This window comes from Euprymna scolopes, chromosome 39 (genome assembly GCF_053919585.1).
Source record: "Euprymna scolopes isolate OS-2025 chromosome 39, ASM5391958v1, whole genome shotgun sequence".
NCBI classification, from domain to species: domain Eukaryota; kingdom Metazoa; phylum Mollusca; class Cephalopoda; order Sepiida; family Sepiolidae; genus Euprymna; species Euprymna scolopes.
The window spans coordinates 33515751-33538254 of NC_136520.1; the positions used below are offsets into that span (position 1 = coordinate 33515751).

Sequence of the window (22504 nt, forward strand, 5' to 3'; positions counted from 1 at the left end):
ATTTCCTGGTAGGAGTACTTTTAGGCACTCGGCAATAAACCAACACCTCCTAAAAAGAGGTGGTACTACTTGAGTACATATCCTAGAACCTAGCCATACCTTATCCCGAGAAAAAAATAAAATAAAATAAAAAAAATAAAAAAGGGACTTCGTACTTCCGCGGCAGCCCTTAATCTGCCGACTTGTTTGTCAAGGATACATCCTATATTGGCATAAAAAAAAAAAAAAACAGATGCGAAACAGATGCGAGTGGGAAATTTGGGGTTTAACTTTTGTGTTGAATTCCCATTTATACATAGCTCCCAAAGAACAACAATGCTCTATTGAATTCACTTCTTCCGGCCGTTGTACTCTCCGATCTTCTTCGCCTGGGAATTTCAAAATAACACTTTACTTTGATGAATCGGAAATAAAGACTCTTTACAACAATTGAATTGAAAAAAAAAAAAAAAATGCATCCAAATGCTATCATAGACAGCAGGATTGTGGGGTCAGGAGGTATAACATCTGACTTCGAGGATTAAAAAAAAAAAAAATCCGGACCCTAGAATCCTAATATATCGGACACCGACTCCTTATTTTAAAGCCTTCCAATATTCAGATTATCTTGATTCTTAGAAGATTAAAAATTCCGACCCCGACTCCCAGTATTCTTATGAGCTTGTCCACGGCCACTTTCTCGGTAGCCGTAGCTTGACTCCGATTCCGCAACTCGATTGCAAGCAAACACGATTCAATATTCAGCCGGACCAGGGGGGCGGGGAGTACTCTAAAATCCGTAGCTACAGTATTTATTCATTAGCAAGAAAAAATCTGACGTTGCTCGGGACTGAATGACGACAGGAAGCCTACCCCCCCCCCTATTCATCATTTATTTTCTAATTTTATAGATTCAATTTTTTGAGTGGGGTTCAAGAATATAACCAGCATCGATTGGGTCAAAGAAGTGTCAGCAAAATCACATTTATTAAAATTTAGAATTGAGGAATGCTTATTTATTTTGCATTATTTGAACAACTGTTCTTATCTCGAATGTTATTCGCACATTTCAGCCGATGTAACCTCCGACATTCTTAAGGAGCAAAAGATCCGTGACGTAACGGATAAAGTACTCAGTAAAAAATTCAGGGTTTTTTTTTTAAATATTCTTTTTTTTTAATGGAAATCACCCCAGACAAGGCATGAAACCACTTGATATAAAGAGTTTTAAAAAATACTACTTGGAGGTCAAAAACTTGCCAAATGGAATAGATTCTGGCTCAGAAAACAGCAATTCTTGCCTCTTTGTCAGAAACATCACTCATGGAATGTGAGGACTAAAGGACAAAATAAGGGAAGTTATAAAATCATTTTACAATTATAAATGACACTCTTCTGGAGTTTGAAGTTTCAATCCCCAGTGCGGGCAATACGAACATTAATTGCAAATTACTTGACTGCTACCCGATCATGCTATCCATGTGTATTAAATAAAGGGTTCCGTTCGAAATTCCGTGCAAATTCCCGAGTTCTGCAAGGTACACCTGAAGAAGGTTATATCGGCTGAAACATTATGCGAATAACAAACACTCAAGATGAGAGCAGTAACCAAATTACAAATTAATCTTCATCCCCAAAATTCGGAAACAATGTTCGTTTATTTATTTTTTTGTTGTTCGTTTCAAACGAGGAAGCAAAAGGAACTACAGTAAAGGATATTTATAGGAGAATAACCTGGGTGGGGAATTGTGCAGCAAGTACACGTTACGATTGGGGACAAGGAAAAGGAAAGAATTTCTAATGGTAAGAACTTAGAGTCGAACATTTTCCGGCATCTAGAGATCTTTGTAGTGAAGGGGTGTGATTTTGCTGCTAGTTGGGGTGTGGAAGTTATGTTAAGAGAGTATAAGTGCAGTAACTGCAGTAAGATCATCTGAACACACCCTTTGAAAGTACTTATAAAACAAGAACTAGGATGCAACACTGCAGCGATGTGACATGAGCTGGAGGTTGGTAGACAGTGTGGGACCTATTAGGTTAAAAATTCATTTTTGCACCTTGTTCAACAAGATTGGTGCACCAGCTCAGATGTGACAACAATACTTCAGGCATGGGCGAATGGTAGCTTGCTTTGTTTTTTACCGATCCTTCATTTATTTATTAAAACACACACACGCAAAATAAATATGAATTTTATAATTCGTTTTTTTTTTTTAGCTCGATTCTTGCCAAGTCGCGAAAATGGGACGGTTGGAAATATACCAACCATATTTAACAAGCAAACACGATGAATAAGGACCACCCTTGTACTGCTAAGTCCCATAATCATATATTACTACATTCATTCTTAATTTTCAAGTTATAAAGTAAAATGTCCTCTTTGTTATCTATAGGCACCCAGCGTGACCCCCCCCCTCGATATTATTAAAAAATGTGTAAGTTAAAGGTTATTATTATCGACATAAATTATTTTAAAGGAAATACAGTGAAAAACAGTTTATTTTGGTTTACCTACTCAAAAAATAAATAAAATAAGGCCCGCAAGCACGTCACAAATGAGTCTCATTTGTGACGTGCTTGCGGGCCTTATTTTATTTATTTTTTTTATACTATAAGAGTCACCGCTTATTAAGGCCCAGAAGCCACCCAAGGATAAGAGTTAATTGGTGTTAGGTGAGACAAAACCGTAATCGGTTAAGGACGGCTTATCAAGAACTTGTTTACGTTAGACTTAAAAACGATCATGTTATAGTCAGCTGGGAAGCAGCTCTCTGCTGCGGTATTGTGTTTCACAGACGAGCAACTAACTTATAACCATTTTAATTCTACAATTATTAGTTGTAAGTAAAGTAATAAGGGGCCAAGCAAGCATCTTGTTCATTGATACCGGACTTATTTCTTTTTTTTACTAATTTTTTACATTTTTTTTTTAAACTAATTTCCCAACTGTATTTCATTTTAAATAATTTAGATCGCCAATAGTAACGTTTACCAAGATTAATATAAGTTTAATACCGTAATTGTATTCGCCGTAATTGTTGCGTTAGAAAAAAGTGTTTGATCTTGATATAGGGTTTTGTTTTCAATTGCATCCGTGGAGAGATTTACAATTATTTCCTCAACATTTGAAACAATTTACAATAAAGAAAAAAAACGAGGGGGGGGGGGAGAGTCGTCATTGCCTACTCATCTCACCCCTTCCACCACAACTTACTAAAATCTCTATATATAAAGTTGTACAAATTTCCGTCTGTCTATTCACCACAAACTTTTAGAATTTGGGAGATAAATGTCCTGAAATTGCAATACCTAGTACTTTTACTACAATCATACCAACATACAAATCTTGGCCTTCGGGACAAGATCAAAGTGTAGTATCTGTTCTTCAGATGCTGTACTTCTATTTCTTGTTCTCTTTCGGTGGAGGAGAAATCCTTCACGACTGAGACAATTTTTATTTTTGTACCTTTTCTCCATGTTAAAAAACGACCCTGGTGTCTAACTCTGTCCCGTGGGGAGGCATAGTAAATAGGTACAATCATACCAACAGTGGTTTTGTTGCTGGAGTAAGTTTTGTTCAAGAGGTTCACACTCCCAGGCTTCACCTTTTTTATTTATTTATTTATTTTTTTCTTTTAGAAAGGAGTTAGTTTACTACTAATCGCAAAGAGGCACCCCTACCAGGGAATTCCGACGGGGTAGTTCGTGCATTTTTTTGTTTCTAACTGGCCTTATGCATAATCAGTCCTCTAGCAGAGGAAGTAAATAAATATACTTTAACAAATATCTTTCGTTCTGATTAAAAGGGTACAAGATTTCTTCACGATTGACAACCATCAACAAGAAAGAGTTTTTTTTTTTAATTATTTGATTTTTAATTCATAGCTTGAAAAAATTTAAGAAAAATAATAAAAATAGTAATGGATTCATGAATATACAGAGAGTTGTTATTCATTCCCGGGGGAATGCAGAGTCATCCTGTTCTTAATATAAAAAAAAAAAACGAATAAACAAATTAAAAATAAACTTAAGTTGACTTTAAAAAGGGCACGAGAATTTCTCGTCAGTTTCATTGGAAACACCCTTCTCTTCTCTCTACGTTTTTATCGCATGAGCCACGACTATTTAAGATTCAAAAGCAAAACAAATGAAGATATAAAATCGAAATGCTTTTTTACTCTTTTTTATTTTCTCTCTCTCTCTCTCTCTCTCTCTCTCTCTCTCTCTCTCTCTCTCTCTCTCGTGCACGCACAGACAGGCAGGCACACACACACACACACACACACACACACACACACACACACAGTTTTTTTTTTTTTCTTTCTTTCTGCTTTTTGTTAATGACTAGCTTTAAAACAAGGCCAACAACACGTGGAGGTTAGGGGTGTTTTATAACCAGACGTGAGGACGGGAAAATCCTCCTCCACAGGGGCATTTTTTTTTTGTTTTGTCCCAAATCAAAAGTGCTCCCATCTTTTTTTAGAGGCGTGCAGAATATTCCCTTCATCATACAATGGCCATGATGTGCCTAACCTTTATCTCGCCAAAGGAAGAGGGAGGAACAAACGGCCTAAGGAGACTATCGACCCAGGCATTACCATCACCTTCCAGACTTGATTGCCTGTCATCTAAGGGGACCGTCATTCGCAAGAAAATGAGATGAGCCTATTACATGTATTTTTTTCTTCTTGTCATCTAAGATGCCCCCATATTTTGGGGAAGCTGCATTTTCGCAACACTAAAAATGTTTGCACTCGTGCGTCGTGCGACCGTGCGTAGGGATGTCACTAAACAGGAACGCGAGAACGGTGTGTCCGAATAATGAATGGAATTTGAAAAAAAAAAAAAAAAAAAAAAAGCCTAGAAATTGATCGAATGTTTAAAAAAAAAAAAATAAATAAAAAGCGTGATGTGGGGGGGGAGTATAGAGAGTATTTATTATTTTAATAAAATAATAGTATTTGCAAACTCACCCGAACTCTAGATCTTGAGCTGTGTCTACGACTCGACATTATTATTGTATTTTTTTTGTTTGTTTGTTTCAAGAGATGGGGTTGTCAACAAGCGCACAAAAGTAGGAACAACCCCGTCATTCGAACGTTACATAGTATTGTTATCCATTATCCAGTTAGCGTAGAAGAAACGCAACTCCGATATTTAACACAGCGAAGCGGTTTGTATTCTTGCACAAAACTTAACTGAGAAAGACCAAGGGAGGGGGGATATTCGATAGCGTTCTCTCTCTCTCTCTCATTCTCTCTCTCTCTCTCTCTCTCTCTCTCTCTCTCTCTAAAACGGGGCTTCCCTCGTCCAACGCTATATCAGCTTCCCTCTTTTCTCCATCGCATTTGCTCACTCTTCATCATCAGTTCGAGATTTTCTTTGCTTCATGACATATCAACCCTTTTTTTTTCTTGCGTGCGCGTGTTGGAGAGGTATTTGATATCGAAAATGCCTATTCTAAAGGATTGATCTCTTCTCTAGGATAAATAAAAAAGTGTTCACTTCCTGTGTGTGTGTGTGTGTGTGTACATTTCTTGTCCTTGCACATTATTATTATTATTATTATTATTATTATATTATTATTATTATTATTATTATTATTATTATTATTATTATTATTATTATATATTTTAAAAAAAATTAATCAAATGCATATTGAAAATACAATAGGAAAATACGAAAACGAAATCTGGAAAATCCCTATTAAAAAATATTACGAAATTAAATCAACCAGAATTCATTTCCATTTCTTCATAAACAATAATTTAGCCAGCTTAATCTTTTGTTAATAATTGGGGGGGGGAGAATAAAGAATTATTTTTTAAATTTGAAAGGAATTTGGAAGCATTTAAACTGTCGAAATACATTCAATTATTTTATCAGTAGAGATTAAAGAAATATCACCAGAAAAAAAATTTTTTTTTTCATATTATGCAGAAAAAAAAAATTGCTTTAGAGTTTAGAGTTGGGATTAGTTTCGTGCATAAATTTAATGTAAAATTTCCAGGATATTTTATTTATTTATATTTTTAGGGCAGTTAACCAATTTTTCTTTTACCACTAACCCTAAGTCCGAGTACCAAATTCGTAAAGACATACGTAATTGGAAAAATGTCCCCCACCAAAAAAAAAAAAAAAAAAAGAAGCGAACAGGAATTTTCTCCTATAGCAAAATAAAAATCTTAATAAAAACTAAAAATCAATTTTGGTGAGGCTGTTAATCTACAGCGAAAATTTTTGTCTACAATTAAGAATGCAATGTCAAATGTTTTAGCTGAAATCATTAGCATGACCAGAATACCACATTTACTCTATGGGACCAACCTACGCGCGTGCGCGCACACACACAATAATCACGTCGGCACACCGGTTTCCATTAGATCATCTAAATTAAGCGATGTTGAACCTAGTCAGTACTAAAACGGGTGACCATTTGGGAATGTACTGGGTACACTACTGCTGTGTGCTTTCTACTTATCTCGACATTGTTTCCGGTTGCCCTGAATTTCTCCTTGAACTCAAACAATTCCAAACCAGGAGAAGAACGATTTAAGATTGCGCAACCCTTGTCTCACAATTACACACGCGGTATATCCAGGTATTTCATTTGTAATCGCACGAAAAAGCTAGAATCAATAGAATCAAATCCTGTGGGCAAAGGGGGGAAAATACCTTTTATTTATTTTTTTTCTCTTCACAGAGAGAGAGAGAGAGAGAGAGAGAGAGAGAGAGAGAGAGAGAGAGAGAGAGAGAGAGGAGGGGGTTCTGCAACTACCGAAGAAAAAAATAAAAATAAAAAAACAATGCTTGAATTCCATCCCAGAGAAAAGCAGCTTCACATAATGGGGTCTCAGACTCAGAGGAGGAAGCAATAATAATGACCCCCCCCCCTTTTTTTTCTAAATGCACAGGGTAGGATTCCCATCTTTAAAAAGAAAAAAAGTATGCATGGTTCTCAATTAAAATAAAAGATTTAGTTTACTTTTAGAAGAAGTAGAAGAAGAAGAAGAAGAAGAAGAAGAAGAAGAAGAAGAAGAAGAAGACGAAGAGGAGGAATTGAGTATTGAATCATTAGAAAAAAAGTCTGCAAGTATTCGCTTTGCAAGGCGTAAAGAATATTGGCGTCTTGTGCATTCTGATTGGGTTGAACTTATAATTTGGTTCCAATTGTAGAATAGGTACTATTGAATTTTCTCCCAACAAAACTGGCCCTTTTCACTTGGCCTAAAAATATGACAATTCAATACAACTTATTACTTTTATTTGGTCACAGATGTGTTTTCAATCGGACAAAAAAGGACAGAAAAGATGAAGTGTAGAATAATGCTCCTAACCAAAAATTTTTGTTGTCACAAGTTAGTGTTCTTTTTCGGGGAGGAGGGGGACGAATTTTACTCACATAAAAAACGACCTTATGTCTAATATTGCCCTCATGAGGAGGCAAGTAGGGACTTAATGGACAGAGTTTAATTTTAACAGCCTCGTTAAGCCAACAGCGTGCTCATAGTTTTCGTGTTTTTTAAATTATTTTTTGTACACATTCGGACTTAGGGTTAGTGTTGGACTGTTGGGTTGGGATGAATGAAGTTTCTTATCTTTTTGTTTTTTGGATATCTCAGGTCTTTTATTTTAGGATTCTAACCGTCCATCTAAAATTTAATATTTTAATTTCATGAAAATGTAGTTTTAAAGCAAAATCTAAATCGCTGGCGGCCATGTTTTATTCACGATTTTGATCGATTATCAATATTAATTTTTATGCGTAAAATCAATTTTATTCTAGGAATGAAAATGTAATTTAAAATCAACAATCAATTAAAAAACAAATCTGTGTGAAAAAGAAGGTTGGATATATAATTTTTGACTGAATTGAAACTTAAAAAAAATAAATTAAATTAAAAACTATTTTTTTTTTTTAGATTATGAACAAACATGCAGTGGTGTGCAGTGCTTATGCAGTTTTTTTTTACCTCAATATAAAAAAAATGCTTATAAAACAAAAATAACCAAAAAGGCACGGAAAAAAAAATGTACTTACGTGTCAGGTTAAAAAAAACAAAACAGTACACTCAAAATTGCGCAAATTTATAAAATATTTTTTTAAACAAGAAAAAACACATTTTAACGGCGAAATGCCCCGCCCGCCATTTTCTGCTTATATTAAGATCAACGCACAAGGTGCATAATTCAACACAGTCCTCATAGTAATACAAATAGTAATAGAAATTGTTTACTGATCAAATTTTATTTTATAAAAACAAAAATACTGGATGAATTTACATAAATTTTAGAGTATAGCTTTTTATAACCTATACTTCGCAATGACTCTTGGGTGTGCGCCATGGGCTCTTTTAGGGCTAATAAAAACACTCCATTTTTGGGACTATTTTACCATATTTGTCCAAAATTTTCTGTGTATGTATATTTAGTAGTTTTGCATGCAAATTTTCTGTGTGTGTCTATTTAGCAGTTACTCAAATTTAAATATGTTAAGGCCTTGGGGACTTTGAGGGCTAAATAAGGGGGGGGGTAAATAATGGACTTGGTCATTTCTTTTTTTGCATAGTGCAGAACTCAAATTTATATATGTTAATGGCAAGGCCTAAAACTGCACCGTTTGTTCATTTTCACCAGGATTCGACGTCCCCTGTGGACTTTTGGGGATAAATTGGGGGGGGGGGGGATAAATGCCGAACTGTACACTCACAGGGGACCGTGCATGCTTCACTTGTTGTTTTTTAAACAAACACTTGCAAAAAAAAGTAATTTTTTTTTTCTTTTAAGGAAACTTTTTTTTTTTATATTTGACTCATATTTAAGAAAAATATATATTTCCTCCTAAGTTGGAAAAAATATTTTTCACAAAGATGTTTAGCGATAAATAAATAAAAACAGTTGGGTACATTTATCGTGCCTTAATTTTCCGTGCCTAAATATCGCACGAATAGGGAATCAGTGTCATTTGTCGTGCCTTGTACATCAATAGTAAACCAACTTAATCTACAAACCAATGGTAGGTTTTCGGCAGAAAATGATTCAATGATGGCTGATTCAATGTAAAACCCAACTAATAGTCTTAAAAAAAAAAAAAAAAAACTTTTCTTTTTTACTTTATATAGAACTCCAAAACCGATATCCACGTTTTTTTTTTGTTTTTTTTTGTCCCTCTTAAAAAAAGGCTACAATCCTTGCAACGCAAACTTCGTTTTTAATGAAAACAAGCCTAAAGTAAATAAAAACTAAATTAAAAAAAAAAAAAATTGTGATTTTAATTTCCTTTCAGAAATTAAAATGGGGAGAAAAAAGAAAGAAAAAAAAAGGAAAAAGATAAAAAGGAAAAAAAAAAACAAAAAAAAAACAAGAGAAAATAAAAATAAAATCAAAAATAAAAATAATAAAAGAAAGATGCTGATAGGATGATTATTAGAATGTAATTTGAATCCCAAGGGAAAATGAAATGAAGTCATTAACAGAACATAAAAAAGAAAGCCAAGTTAAAAAAAAAAAAAAGAAAAAAAAAAAAAAATCGGTTCAATTATAACGTTGATCCGAAATCCTGCAACCTTCCACCAAGAAATAACAGGAAAAACATAAATAAATCGTGAAACTGCATAACTGAGCCTGACAAGGTAAGGATGAGCCAGTCTTATCTTGACTTTATTATTCTTTACCTGTATGGAATATTCCTGAAATTATTCCATTGAAACACAAAAATTGTATTATTTGTATTATTCGAACTATTGTTCTCATCTTGGATGTTATTCTCACAACGTTTTAGCCGATGCAACCTCCGACCTTCTTCAAGAAAATGTGTACGAAATTTTGAACAGCACGCACATTATTCTTGTTCAGCACGCCATCCATTGGCTAATTCCTGATAGATGTGATCACTCCATTCATAAAAAATTAATAACGCTCCCATTCATTTCAACCTAGACAGTGAATCTGTTCACAAAAATACCCACTGATGAGACTGACTGTGGTACGGGATAAGTTTACAGGAGAAACACAATTGCATCCCAATGTATAATCTGATGGAGATGTTGACCTTTCATGTAAAAACTATATAATTCGAGATATGACATCAGCAGGAAGGTATGGCTATCGAATTATGCTTGTCTCCAATAATAATTGATAGGACCGACACTACTGAAGCCAACAGTGGATGATACATTCATACTTTGGCCTCATCAGGAGAATTTTCAAGCAATGTGTGGCCATGTGGACTCCATCAATCCATCTATACAGTTCACTATGGAAAAGGAACATTATAACAAATTGTCCTTCATAGATGTGTTGATAACTCACACTGATCAGGGGTTCAGATCATTCATAGAAGACACCGTTCACTGGAGAATATCTAAACTTCAACTCCCACCATCCATCTTCTATCTATCTTCTATATATATAAAAGCGAAAATGTGTGTATGTATGTATGTATGTATGTATGTATGTATGTATGTATGTATGTATGTATGTATGTGTGTTTGTATGTCTCGCAAAAACTTTCAACACAGGCCACGGATTTTTGCCAGATAGGTATTTTAAAGCTACAACCTTCGCCCGACAAATATCAAAAAATTGGCCAAAAAACATTCATTCCTTCACCCTAAAATAATCAGTTTTGTACAGGGAGGGGGTGCCGAAAAAATCGTTCCTTCATTTTCTCTGCTCCTGCTACTACAACAATGATGGCATGTTTGACCTAGAAAACGTTGACGTTAGTTTCAACCACCTGCAAATATTTTTAAAGGTTTAATTTTATCCGTTATTAAGTGTGTGTCTTTGGCGTAGGGGTAACGTGTTGGGCATTTTTTCCTGCCTTAGCCTCGATGCTTCGGGTTCGAGCCTGTCTTTCTACCTAAACATTTTCCTCTTTTACACCTTTTTTTCTTTTTTTAACGTTTATTCGCTGTTTTGCTTTTTCCAATTTTTCTTAACATCATATTTTTTTTCTATTAAAACAGGGTCACCCTCTCCTACATACACCCCCCCAAACACCCGGGCAATGCCGAGTACCCCCGCTAGTATAATATAAAGAAAGGAATCATCAATTGCCTACATCATTGGTTGGTTGTTTTTGTTTTATGGCATATCAACCCTTTTTCAGGTTATTTAATGCTGAATCCAGTGATTGTGAAGAAAATCTTTTTAATCTATCTATATATCTATAAAAGTGAACGTGTCTGTCTGTGTGTCTGTCTGTCTGTGTACATTTCCCTACGCAATAACTCTGTCAATTTTTAGTCTATAGACTCGAAATTTGAAATACCGAGTACTGAGATTTGGGAAAATCGATGTGACGGGTGTCAGCCAGAAATTTGGCTGTTAAGGGGTCAAATTTCAACGATTTGACCTTTAAGAACTCTACCAAACTCCTCCGACAATTTTGGGTCTAGACACTTGAAATTTTAGATATAGGTTCCTTGAACATGGATCTAACTTAATAAAGTGATTTGAGCCCGAAACAATAAATTTTAAGGGGTCATAATAGGGGTCAAAGTTTTAAAAAAATTAACCATTTTTTTTTTTTTTTTGCTTTTTTTGCACAGCATACACCTCCAAACACCCGAGCAACTAGTAGGATATATTTGTTTTGTATTCAAGTCGGTTTCTATTTAACCCATAGTTGGGGCCCTAACAGGTACTACCACTCTGGGTCAGAGCGGACCTGGGAGTAATGGCAATTAAAGGGTGGCTCCACACTCCCCAAAGCCCGCAAGCTGGGGCCTCACCATTGGATATAGTTTAAGTTCATATCCAGGACCCTTACATCATTGAGCAAAGGCAATCTGCCATAATGCCAATACATATCAAGAGGAGATGGATAGCTTAAGAGAAACATGCCACCTAAACAACTATCCAGAGAGTATGACATCAGCTCCAAGAAATCTGGATCAAACATCAACGGACATCACCCAAAAACTCACCAATTTGCATATTATACATGAAATGCTTATCAGAAAAAAGATCCAAAGAATATATAATCCATATAACTTGATGGATTTTTATTTAATTGGAATTCATTATTGAGATGAATATTATTTATTAATTCATTTATTACAAACTATTATCCTCATTTTTATTAGCTGTTGTCTCACGTTTTGGCCATTATTCCTCTAGCCTTCATCAGGTGATAACCGCGACAGGATAAGAACTCCGAATCTCCTAACTGCATTCTCAGCAATTAATGCCATCCATAGTTGTTGTCGTCTCACCACGTTTTTGATTGAAATTGCTATCTTCAGACAATTTTCACCTCACTGTAGAGATTCAACGTCTCTATCCACTGCGCCACGGGCCCAGAAGGGCAATCAAGGTTGGAGTTTTTGGTCTTATAAATCCACGTGAGGAATAGTTGACCGAAACGCCGTGAAGCAACAAGAAAGATGAGGATAACAGTCTGCAATAAACAAATTAACTTGATTGATGTTAGAAATATAGTTCTTCAATATAATTTGCGAAGTAAAATGAAAATATAAAATAAAATAAAATAATTTGTCGCTTATGTTAATTTTTATGAATCGTTAAAAGGAGTTTTTTTATTAGTTAAAATTAAAAACTGTTTTTTGCGTTTGTAAATTATTAAGACTGTTTTTTTTTTTTTTAATCCAAATCTAAAAAAAAGATTCTTTCAACAAAAATGTCAACAAAACTCTTTCTAAAGGAAAAACAGTATTTTTAAAAACGGTGTCGCTAGTACCAACGTTTTTGAAACCGAAGAACTGACTTTGAAAAAAATTATTTTTCAAAAGAAAAAATAAGAACAGACCAAAGCTAAATATTGATTTAATTATACTTTATTTGAGTAGCATAACGGTGAGAAGCGCTGACTGTCTCCTAGGCAGTCGAGTTTCAATCCTGGCTTGACGCCTGTGGAATTGTCTTCCGTTTTCCTGCTTTCCGGCTGACTACAATATGGTTGTCTTCAAGTCTAACGTAAATAAGTTCTTGATGAGCCGTTCCATATAAGTTATCAAATTTAACAAATTTTCATTACTATGATTACTATATTGTCCAATTTCTACTGTACACTCTTTAACCCTTATCCTTGAGTGGCCTCTTGGCCTTGATAATGTGTTGATACCTATGGAAAAAAAAAAAAGAAAAAGTCCAATGTGAACAAGTTCTAATTGAATCGTCCCCCTAAGTAATCCAAGTTACAAAATTCCCACTGTTTACTATGCTAAAATCACAATGACTAATGTATACCTATTAACCATTATCCTTGAGTGGCCTCTGGGCCTTGATAAGTGGTGACACCCATGTAAAAAAAAAAAAAAAAAAAAGGTAGTTGCTCGTCCAGCCATGAGAGATTGTAAACTAATAAGAGATCACCATATAAACGTTGATGCTCAATGAAGAAAAGGTGAAACTTCTCCAATCAGCTTTTGTAGGGCCGATCCTATAGTCACTGCACCATTCGAGCAACGAAAACATGATGAAATAACTTTGACAGCAATGTTCAAACTAATATTTCAGCATTCAAATATCTACTGTCGTCTCATTGTCAATTAAACCAAACAAACAAACAAACAAACGAGAATTAAGTGTTAATTTATTATTAATATTTATTTTTATTTATTTATTTATTATTTTTTATTTTTTTTTTGGGGGGGGGGGCACCAATTATCAAGGCCAGAAAGCTACTCGAGGATAAGGATCAATCAATGTAAAGTGGTAGTTCAGTAATCGTTAATGGTGTAAATTAGAATTTGATTATTTATAAGGACGGCTCAACAAGAACTTGTTTACATTGGATTTGAAGACTACCATGTTGTATTCAACCAGGAAGCAGGTCAGCGGAACAGTGTTCCACAGGCGTGCAGTTCTGGGAAAGAAGCTTTGTTCATGGAATTTGCATTTAGATTTTGGCACAGTTAGAGAGTGGGGGAAATTGCATATAGTGGTTGTAACTAGTCGAGTGTTTTTTTCTGTGTGAAAGTTTGGCAAGGGAGAATAGATTGGAGTTCAGTCGAGCACTTGCCATGAAAATAATGACAGAGCAAAAACAGGCTCGCAACATCTCTTTTGTGGGAAAGTGGTTGCAGGAAAGAGAAAAGGTTTCGAAGTTGGTTTTAAATTTTATCAAGGCTGGATAACTACTAAGAAGATATCCAACTCTTAGATCTCTAGGTCTGTTATAGGGATAGCCTTGTAATGAAATCAACTTAAGAATACCTGTTTTTGTTTTTTATTTATGTACTAATGGGTAACCACTTATCAAGGCCCAAAGGCCACTTGTGGATAAAAGTTAATGAGCAATGAGCTTGTCAGAAGGACGGTAAGACAACATCGTAAGAATTGGTAATGACTGTTGAAACTGGGCAGAATCTGATTATTTACGAGGGCATCTCAACCAGAATTTGTTTACATTGGACTTGAAAACAACCATATTGTAGTCAGCTGGGAAGCATCACAGTGGTATTCTGTTCTACTAGATTCATCGTACAACCTTGTAAGTTTTGTTGATTTGACATTTAAAATGTTTAATCAGACATTTTTTTTTTTATTTCTGACTGACCAAATTTATGTAAGTTTAAGTCAGTAAAGTGAAAAGTGTGACTGGTAGCAGACACATTTTACCCTAACAGACGCAAAGGAGGTATTTCCCATATCGGATAAATAATTGTTTGAGAGTTCTAATTTAGTTGTAATAAAACTGCAGTAAGTTTAACAAGACCATCCGGTTGTTCTACTTAGCAAGATCAGAGAAAAGAAAAACAAAACAAAAGCAACGTATAAACTTGAAACCACTTGTACTTTAATCAGAGGCATTCATTGAGAAATTTGAATCACATCCATTATCACGCTTACGAGCCTTAATTCACACTACAGACGGAAGTGACGTCACATGTGTTCTGATTGGCTAATAAAATAATGGGGGAAGTTTAAATCAAGAGCTTTTTACAGGCGAGCAAAGCAAAATAAACTGGGAGATATAGATAGATAGACAGATAGATAGATATGATTAATTAGATAATGTTTTTCTCTCAGGTTGTTTTTTTTTTTTTTTACTTCACTTTATAGTGAGCTATTGAACACTTATAAATAACTAGCAGTACCTACCTGACATTGTCCGGGATGCAGTAAACTCTTTAAATTTTTTTATTTGTTTGCATTTTTAAACTTAAGGTAGATAACGCCTATTATATTCTCCAATTTAAAATCAATTATTATCCTCTTTGCTGATTTTTTTTTTAATGATTGTGATTATTTTAAAATGCTTCATATTAGCAATTGTCTGGACTGGAATAAATAATTTAAAATATTAAATTGTAGCTAAGTATATTATATTGCCAATAACATGGAACAACGATAACAAATGAAAAGTGGCTAGTCAGAAACAAAATTTGTTTATCAACTTAATGCTATTTACATTTTGACTTCGAAAAATTTAATATGTTAGATATTTTCTAATTATATATATAATAGACATTCTATATTTATATATGTAACGAAAACTGTCACAATTTTCAACTGTATTTATTCATATTCTTACACCTTAATTTCCTGAATTTTGAAAAAATTTAATACTAGCATATATATATATATATATATATATATATATATATATATATATAAAAGCGAAAATGTATGTATGTATGTGTGTTTGCTTTTTCTGTATGTCTACAAAAGGCTTTTTTCAGAGAAGCGGTCGGTCGCTTCACAACTTTTTAAAACTTTTTATATCACATATAAATCGTAATATCTCACAGTTAACAACGAAGCTCGCCTGTCTATTTAATTTGCTCGATTTCGGGAAGATAAATATTCAACATTTGTCGCTCGCCGCATGGGGGTTAGTCTTTTTCCTATAACATCTTGGGAAGCGTTCTATCCCGCAGTAAAACTTGACCTCATTAACTCATTAAAACGGGCACCTGCCAAATCCAAGTAATTGAATAAATTAAAACGTGTTTCCGATAGCATCTCGTGGTGGGACAATGGTTAACGTCGCATGTTTTTTTTTTTTTTTTACACTTTAATTTACAACTTTGCCTCAAGGGTTCGGGTTCGATCCTCATACTTACTCCCCCCCCCCCCCGGAGTTTCCACACACACCTCCAAACACCCGGGCAACGCCGGGTACCCCTCGCTAGTATAATATAAAGCTGAACGTCTGTGTGTGTGTGTGTGTGTGTGTGTGTGTGTGTCTGGTCACAAATAGGCTCCTATATGGTTGACTATTTTAAAAAAATTGATTACATATAATGATAGAAGATGTATCAAGACACAGGAACGGGTATGTTTGATCTGGCAGAATCGTGTTTCATAAAAATTGTGGGGTCTGCGTTCATGCCTGGCTCCCAAAGTATGGAAATAAAAAATGAAAAAAAAAAAAAAAACGTTTACAAGGGTTTTTGATATAGATGTACATAAGAATACTTTGATAAGTATGTTTCAACTTGAATAGGAATGGTATAATAAAATTGTGGGGTTTGCGTTCGCACCTATACCCCATGGAAATATTGCACAAACTTTAACAAAGACTTTTCATATCTATTTGCGTAAGTATACTTTGATAATTATGTTTCAGTTTGAAGAAATATGGTATAATAAAATTATTGGGTGTTCGTTCGCACCTGACCTCCATGGAATGTAAATATGTCACAAAGTTTAATAAGGTTTTTTAAAAGGGGTGAGGGTCCACAATAACACCTTAACTTTAAACTTTAATCTTAATTCATGTTAGCTTTTATTTACTTTTTGAGTTGAATCATATTGTGTCGAATAAATTCACGTTCTTATTAAAGTGAATGCCAAAAAAAAAAGTCAGAACTTTAGACAATTCTCGACACAAATTTTGCATAACTCTGCTTTTTTCCTTCTCCACTTGCACGTGGCACTCTTTCGAAAATAGATAAATAGATAAATAATAAAAAATAAGAACGTTACTTGTTATCGTGTCAAAAGAAGGAAATATCCTGCTCACGTTTTTATTTTTATTTATATATGCGTTTAAGTTTTTTTTTGTCAGTGTACTAGAATGAATTCAGTTGATTACAACCCTTTCTGCGTCTTCTTTACATTACAATAGTACAACCCTGAATCCAACGGCGCAATACTACACCATTCAATACTGTAAAACTGAAACGAAGCTGTTCTGCTTGAAAAGGGCGTCATTTTCTTCTTATTCATATCGATTCTTTGCTTTAAAAAACTAAAGTAATTACGTGTTTACTTTTTTAATATCCCATTTTGCTGTTTCAGATTATTTTACTTCATTATTTTTCAAAACTGTTTTTGTTTCTTTGTTTTTCGATATTTTGTCGATATTATTTAGTAAGAGAGTCTAGCAGAAAAGCCAACAAATGACTACCCGAAAAAATAAATATACAAGAAATAAATGTTACCATAGTCAATAAAAGTTCAGTTCATGTTTTTTTGTGTTTTGAAATAGTTTTTAATGCTCTTTACTTGAAATAATTTCAGCGAACCGAAATTAAAACAAAATTTGAGGCGATAACTACTTAAATGAATTTTTATATAAACTACACATGCCATAATCGAATATTCCTTAAGCAAAAACAACGAAAAACATTAAAATATGTTTATAAATATTCCTTACGTTGACAGAACCCTCTTAAATTGTTAACACAGAATGCTCAGGTGCCCCTTCTTCAAATTGAAAACAGGGCTCTCCATTTCAAAGTCGCTGCCATTTTGATTTTTTTTTAAACCTATTCGTGAATTAAAAAAAAAAATTTTTTTTAACAAACTACTTAAAAATACAAACCAATGAACTTTTCTACTATAAAAGTAACTTTTATTTACTATGGTAACATTTATTTTATTTATATTTATATTATTATATATATAACATTTTCTCTTTGTAAGGAAACATCATTTTGTTGGTCACTCTTGGTTACGAATGGAAACAAAGTTGATATAAAAAATATATTTTCGTAAAAATTATCTTTATTTTCATCAGATTTTGCTTAGGGTAAAATTTTTGAGTATCAAAACCTATCTCTTTACAACCCCCTCCTTTTCATAACCTATCATACTTTCATCATTCACAGTCTATTTTTTGTAGGCTGTTTTTAAACCCAGTCAACGACGGCTACTTCTGCTAGTAAGTATATATATATATATATACATACACACACACACACACACACACACACACACTATCAGGCCGCACAGCATTGTCCGGTCTTAAAATACGCTTAAATATGATATTTTGGGTTTGTATTACTGTACACATAGATTCGAAAAAGCTGTCAAAAAACAAATATATAACAAATAAATGTTATCAAAGGCAAGATAAGTTACTTTTCTACCTAACTGGATATATTTTTCGTGTTTTTATTCAATGTAACATGTTTATTTAGCTCGAAAAACATACAGTGTCTACCGATGTATTGGAAAATTCAAGATGGCGTCTGATTCTCTCTTTAACAGGGTAAGTTTGAGAAAAGATGTTATAAATAAAAAACTATACAAAATACTATTAAAAACCCGCCGAATATATGTCAACCTATGTCACGGTAACATATATTGAGCGAGTTTTAACAGTATTTTTTCTGGGTTCTTATTTATAACATCTGTTCCCAAACTTACCGTGTTAAAGAGAGAATCAGACGCCATCTTGAATTTTCCAATACATCAGTAAACACTATATGTTTTTCGAGCTGAATAAACATGTTATATTGAATAAAAACACGAAAAATATATCCAGATTGGTAGAAAAGTAACTTATCTTGTCTTTGATAACATTTATTTGTTATATATTTGTTTTTTGACAACTTTTTCGAATCTATGTGTACAGTAATACAAACCCGATATTTTGATAAATGCAAATCATGCATTTATTATGATACTAAATTGGACCCAATATATAGTAATGATTTAAAAAGTTAAAAAAGAAAAAATGACTTGTGTGCCACCACTGAAAATCGAAACCAAAATGTTTAGTTTACAATTTACTTTTTCCTTTGACATTAATGACTGTACTATAAAGACATGTTTACTGCAAAGCTAAAAGTTAAAACATGAACCAATAGCTATTACGTTATTCATGCATATTCGTAGTGGCGTCGATCAACCATCACCTGGCAAATTTCATTATTTTTAAATTTTCACAAATTTGCACTGATTTTCCCAAATATAAAGTTTCGCATGGATTCAAATACCCTACATATGAAGTTTCATGTCTGTAAACCAAAAAATGACGGAGGAGTTTGGTAGGCAAAATGTTTTAAACAAAAAAATATACGCATACATAAATATATATAGAATGAGTTTTATGTTTACTATAAGCTTTTTATGCAAATATTACGCAAGTATAAATCATGTAGAATATCTGCATGAATTTAATTACACATAACTAATGATGATCATTCCATCACGAGAAATACCCGTCTGGCTGAAACTACTGTCAATAATTTTCCCCACTCTCTATCTGTGCCTAAATCCAAACGTAGATTCCATGAGCAAAGCTTCTTTCTTAGAACTGCACGCCAGTGGAACTCTCTGCCGCTTGCCTGTTTCCCACCTGACTACAACTTGGACATCTTCAAGTCCAACATAAACAAACTCCTGACAAACCGCCCCCTTAAGTAAGACACTATCAAAACCCCCAATACTAATGATTACTACAATACTATCTCATTGATTACTGTATACGCAATAACCCTTATCCCTGAGTGGCTTTCGGGCCTTGATAAGTGGTGACTCCCATGTAAAAAAAAAGAAAAGAAAATCGAAAAAACTAATAGGGAATTAATTAAACTGAATATTTAAAAGAATATGCAAATTAGCTAGATCTTTTGCAGATGAATGCCTTTTCATGTTATTTAATGCCGAATCCAGTTATTTTGGAAATAGTATTCAATTTGCATTCAGTTATTTTGTAGAAGGTTTTTATTCTTCAAGCTCTTTGTATCTTCAATCGCTAATTTGTAGTGTTTGGTTTGGTAGTTTTATAGTGGATTTTATCGATTTTGTTCCCTGCCCTGCAGAGCATGAATGAGTTTAGCAATGGGAGAGGGAAAAGGATTACAGCATTAATGTTTGGTACATTTGAGGTTACGAAATCAGTCAGGAAGTGGGGGAGATAGAAAGAGAAAGGGGAAATGAGAAGGGAGGAAAAGGTGGGTTGTTGTTTTTGTCTTTGCAGAACATAATAAAGTTTTGCAAAAGGAAGTAGAAAAAGCATCAATGTTAGGTGCATTTCGTCTCAGGAAGCCAATATATTCAGACAGCCTGATCTGATAGCACCAGGTTGAATGAAAACTGGTGGTTTGATTTTTTTTTTTAATTTCTGGCAGGTAAGATGTTTATTAATAGAAAAGTAAGGCTTAAATTAAAAAAAAAATAGTTTTTTTTTTTTGTGTGTTTTTTAAATCTTTGTTAAATATAAGAATTTACAATAATCAAGAAGGAATTCTAATTTTGAAAAATGCCTAACTAACCTCATTTTCAGTACTGTGCAGGATATTGGATTAGAGCTGATCTTACAAAACACAATCAAATTCGTTGAAATCAGAGAAAGAACTGGCTCAACCTTTCTTGCATGTAGGCCCACATTTATTAATAATGGAGCACATCTGTCTGAAGCCAAAACCATTTTATTGAAGACTTTTGTTCAATGTACATGAAATAGAATATGGAGTGTAATGTAATAGAGGAAAAATAGAATAGGTGGTGTGAAATAGTATAAGAGGTGTAGTGTAATAAAGGTTGAAATAGTATAGGAGGCATAGTGTAATAAGGGTTGAAATAGTATAGGAGGCATAGTGTAATGAAATAGTATAGTAGGTGTAGTGTGTGTAATAAGGGGTGAAATAGTATAGGAGTTGTAGTGAAATATAGAGTGAAATAGCATAGTAGTCGTGTAATATAGAGTGAAATAACATAGGGGTGAAGTTTAATATAGGGTGCAATAGTATAAGGGGCGTAGCGTAATTTAAAATGAAATAGCATAGGATGTGTATTGTAACATAGTAAAATATTATAGGTGATGTAGTGTAATATAGGATAAAATGGTATAGGAGGAATTACTACACATTCGAAAATAGTATATACATTATTTTTAGGGGATGGGTTAGTTTAGTATCTGTTCTGTGATCATGATATCATCCTCCTAGGATTACCTTCTCACTTATTTATTTTTATTTTTGGAAGAGGGAAAGGGTAGTATAGTATCTATTCTGTTTTAATGATATCATTCTCCCAGGTATTAACTTCTTTATTGTGGGATGGGAACAGAATATAGTATATGCTCCTACATCATGATATCCTCCTCTCAATCATTGTCTCTTGCTTAGGTGTAATATATTTGCCATGATATCATCCTCCCAGTATAATAAAAACATGCGATCAGGGGAGCATATGTTCGTTAGAGTAAGTATTAGTAAGCAATACACAGTGAATTGACAATCATTTTCATGTCAATAATTCTGATTAAACTAATCAGCCAGCAAGATAATGCAAGAAGGTCAAGTGCTGTCTGATAACAGCCGCAAACATATCCACATGAAATGTAACCATCGGTTGGACTTTATCTTTATCTTCCGAAATATGATACACTTTTAAAGAAGCGTGATTATGAATGAGTTTTGTGATGCATTTTTTTTTTAGAATCAAATGACCAGGTCATAGCATTTCTAAAACAACAATGTTTGTGGAGATGTTGGCATTCAATTGTGATACATACCAGGGTTGCAGAGACTAAAGATATAAAGTTCAACTCAGACACCTGCAATTCCAAAAATATCTGGCTCCAGACGCCTATGATTCCAAAAATATCTGGCCCCAGACGCCTACAATTCCAAATATATCTGGCTCCAAACGCCTACGATTCCATATATCTCTGGCTCCAGACATCCACGATTCCAAAAATATCTGGCCCCAGACGTCCACGATTCCAAAAATATCTGGCCCCAGACGCCTACAATTCCAAAAATATCTGGCTCCAGACGCCTATGATTCCAAAAATATCTGGCTCCAGACGCCTATGATTCCAAAAATATCTGGCTCCAGACGCCTATGATTCCAAAAATATCTGGCTCCAGACGCCTATGATTCCAAAAATATCTGGCTCCAGACGCCTATGATTCCAAAAATATCTGGCTCCAGACGCCTACGATTCTAAAAATATCTGGCCCCAGACACCTACGATTCCAAAAATAGCTGGAAATCTTGTGAAGTCGACCTTTATGTAAAACCCTATCAAATGATATGTCTTACATTGGGATAATGGTGATACCTTAAATCTTTAACTATTTACAAATGAAAGATCAAGTGGTTTTTAAAAATAGATCTTGTTAAAATGTTTTTGACTTCTAATGGGGGTATGACTCCAATGATTTCGACGATCATTTTTATAACCACGGTTATAACAATCAACCAATCAGAAGCTTCAAAAGTTTCTATAAAAAATCTTGAATTTTGGATTCAATCAGTTTGCTGTCGGCCTCTGCCTCCGCCTCAAAAGGACTCCGGATCAGGACTGCATTGATTCTTCGCTGCCATCTTTGTTACTAAGAATTACTCAACACTCAAAATCGTGACT

General features: G+C 34.0%; 1 protein-coding gene across 5 annotated transcripts in view; it reads right to left on the minus strand.

The window, feature by feature from the left end:
- The window catches only part of LOC145263728 (nostrin-like), a 605851-nt gene that overhangs the window by 282534 nt on the left and 300813 nt on the right, over positions 1-22504 (minus strand). Inside the window, exon 1 of one of the 5 annotated variants that reach the window (XM_080120704.1) lies at positions 4953-5446. The exons of the other annotated variants lie outside the window; for them this stretch is intronic. Within the exon in view, the coding sequence (XP_079976830.1) occupies positions 4953-4991 (39 nt within the window). The 5' untranslated portion in view covers positions 4992-5446. Of the gene's footprint in view, positions 1-4952; positions 5447-22504 lie in introns of those variants that run through there. 5 annotated transcript variants of the gene reach the window in all.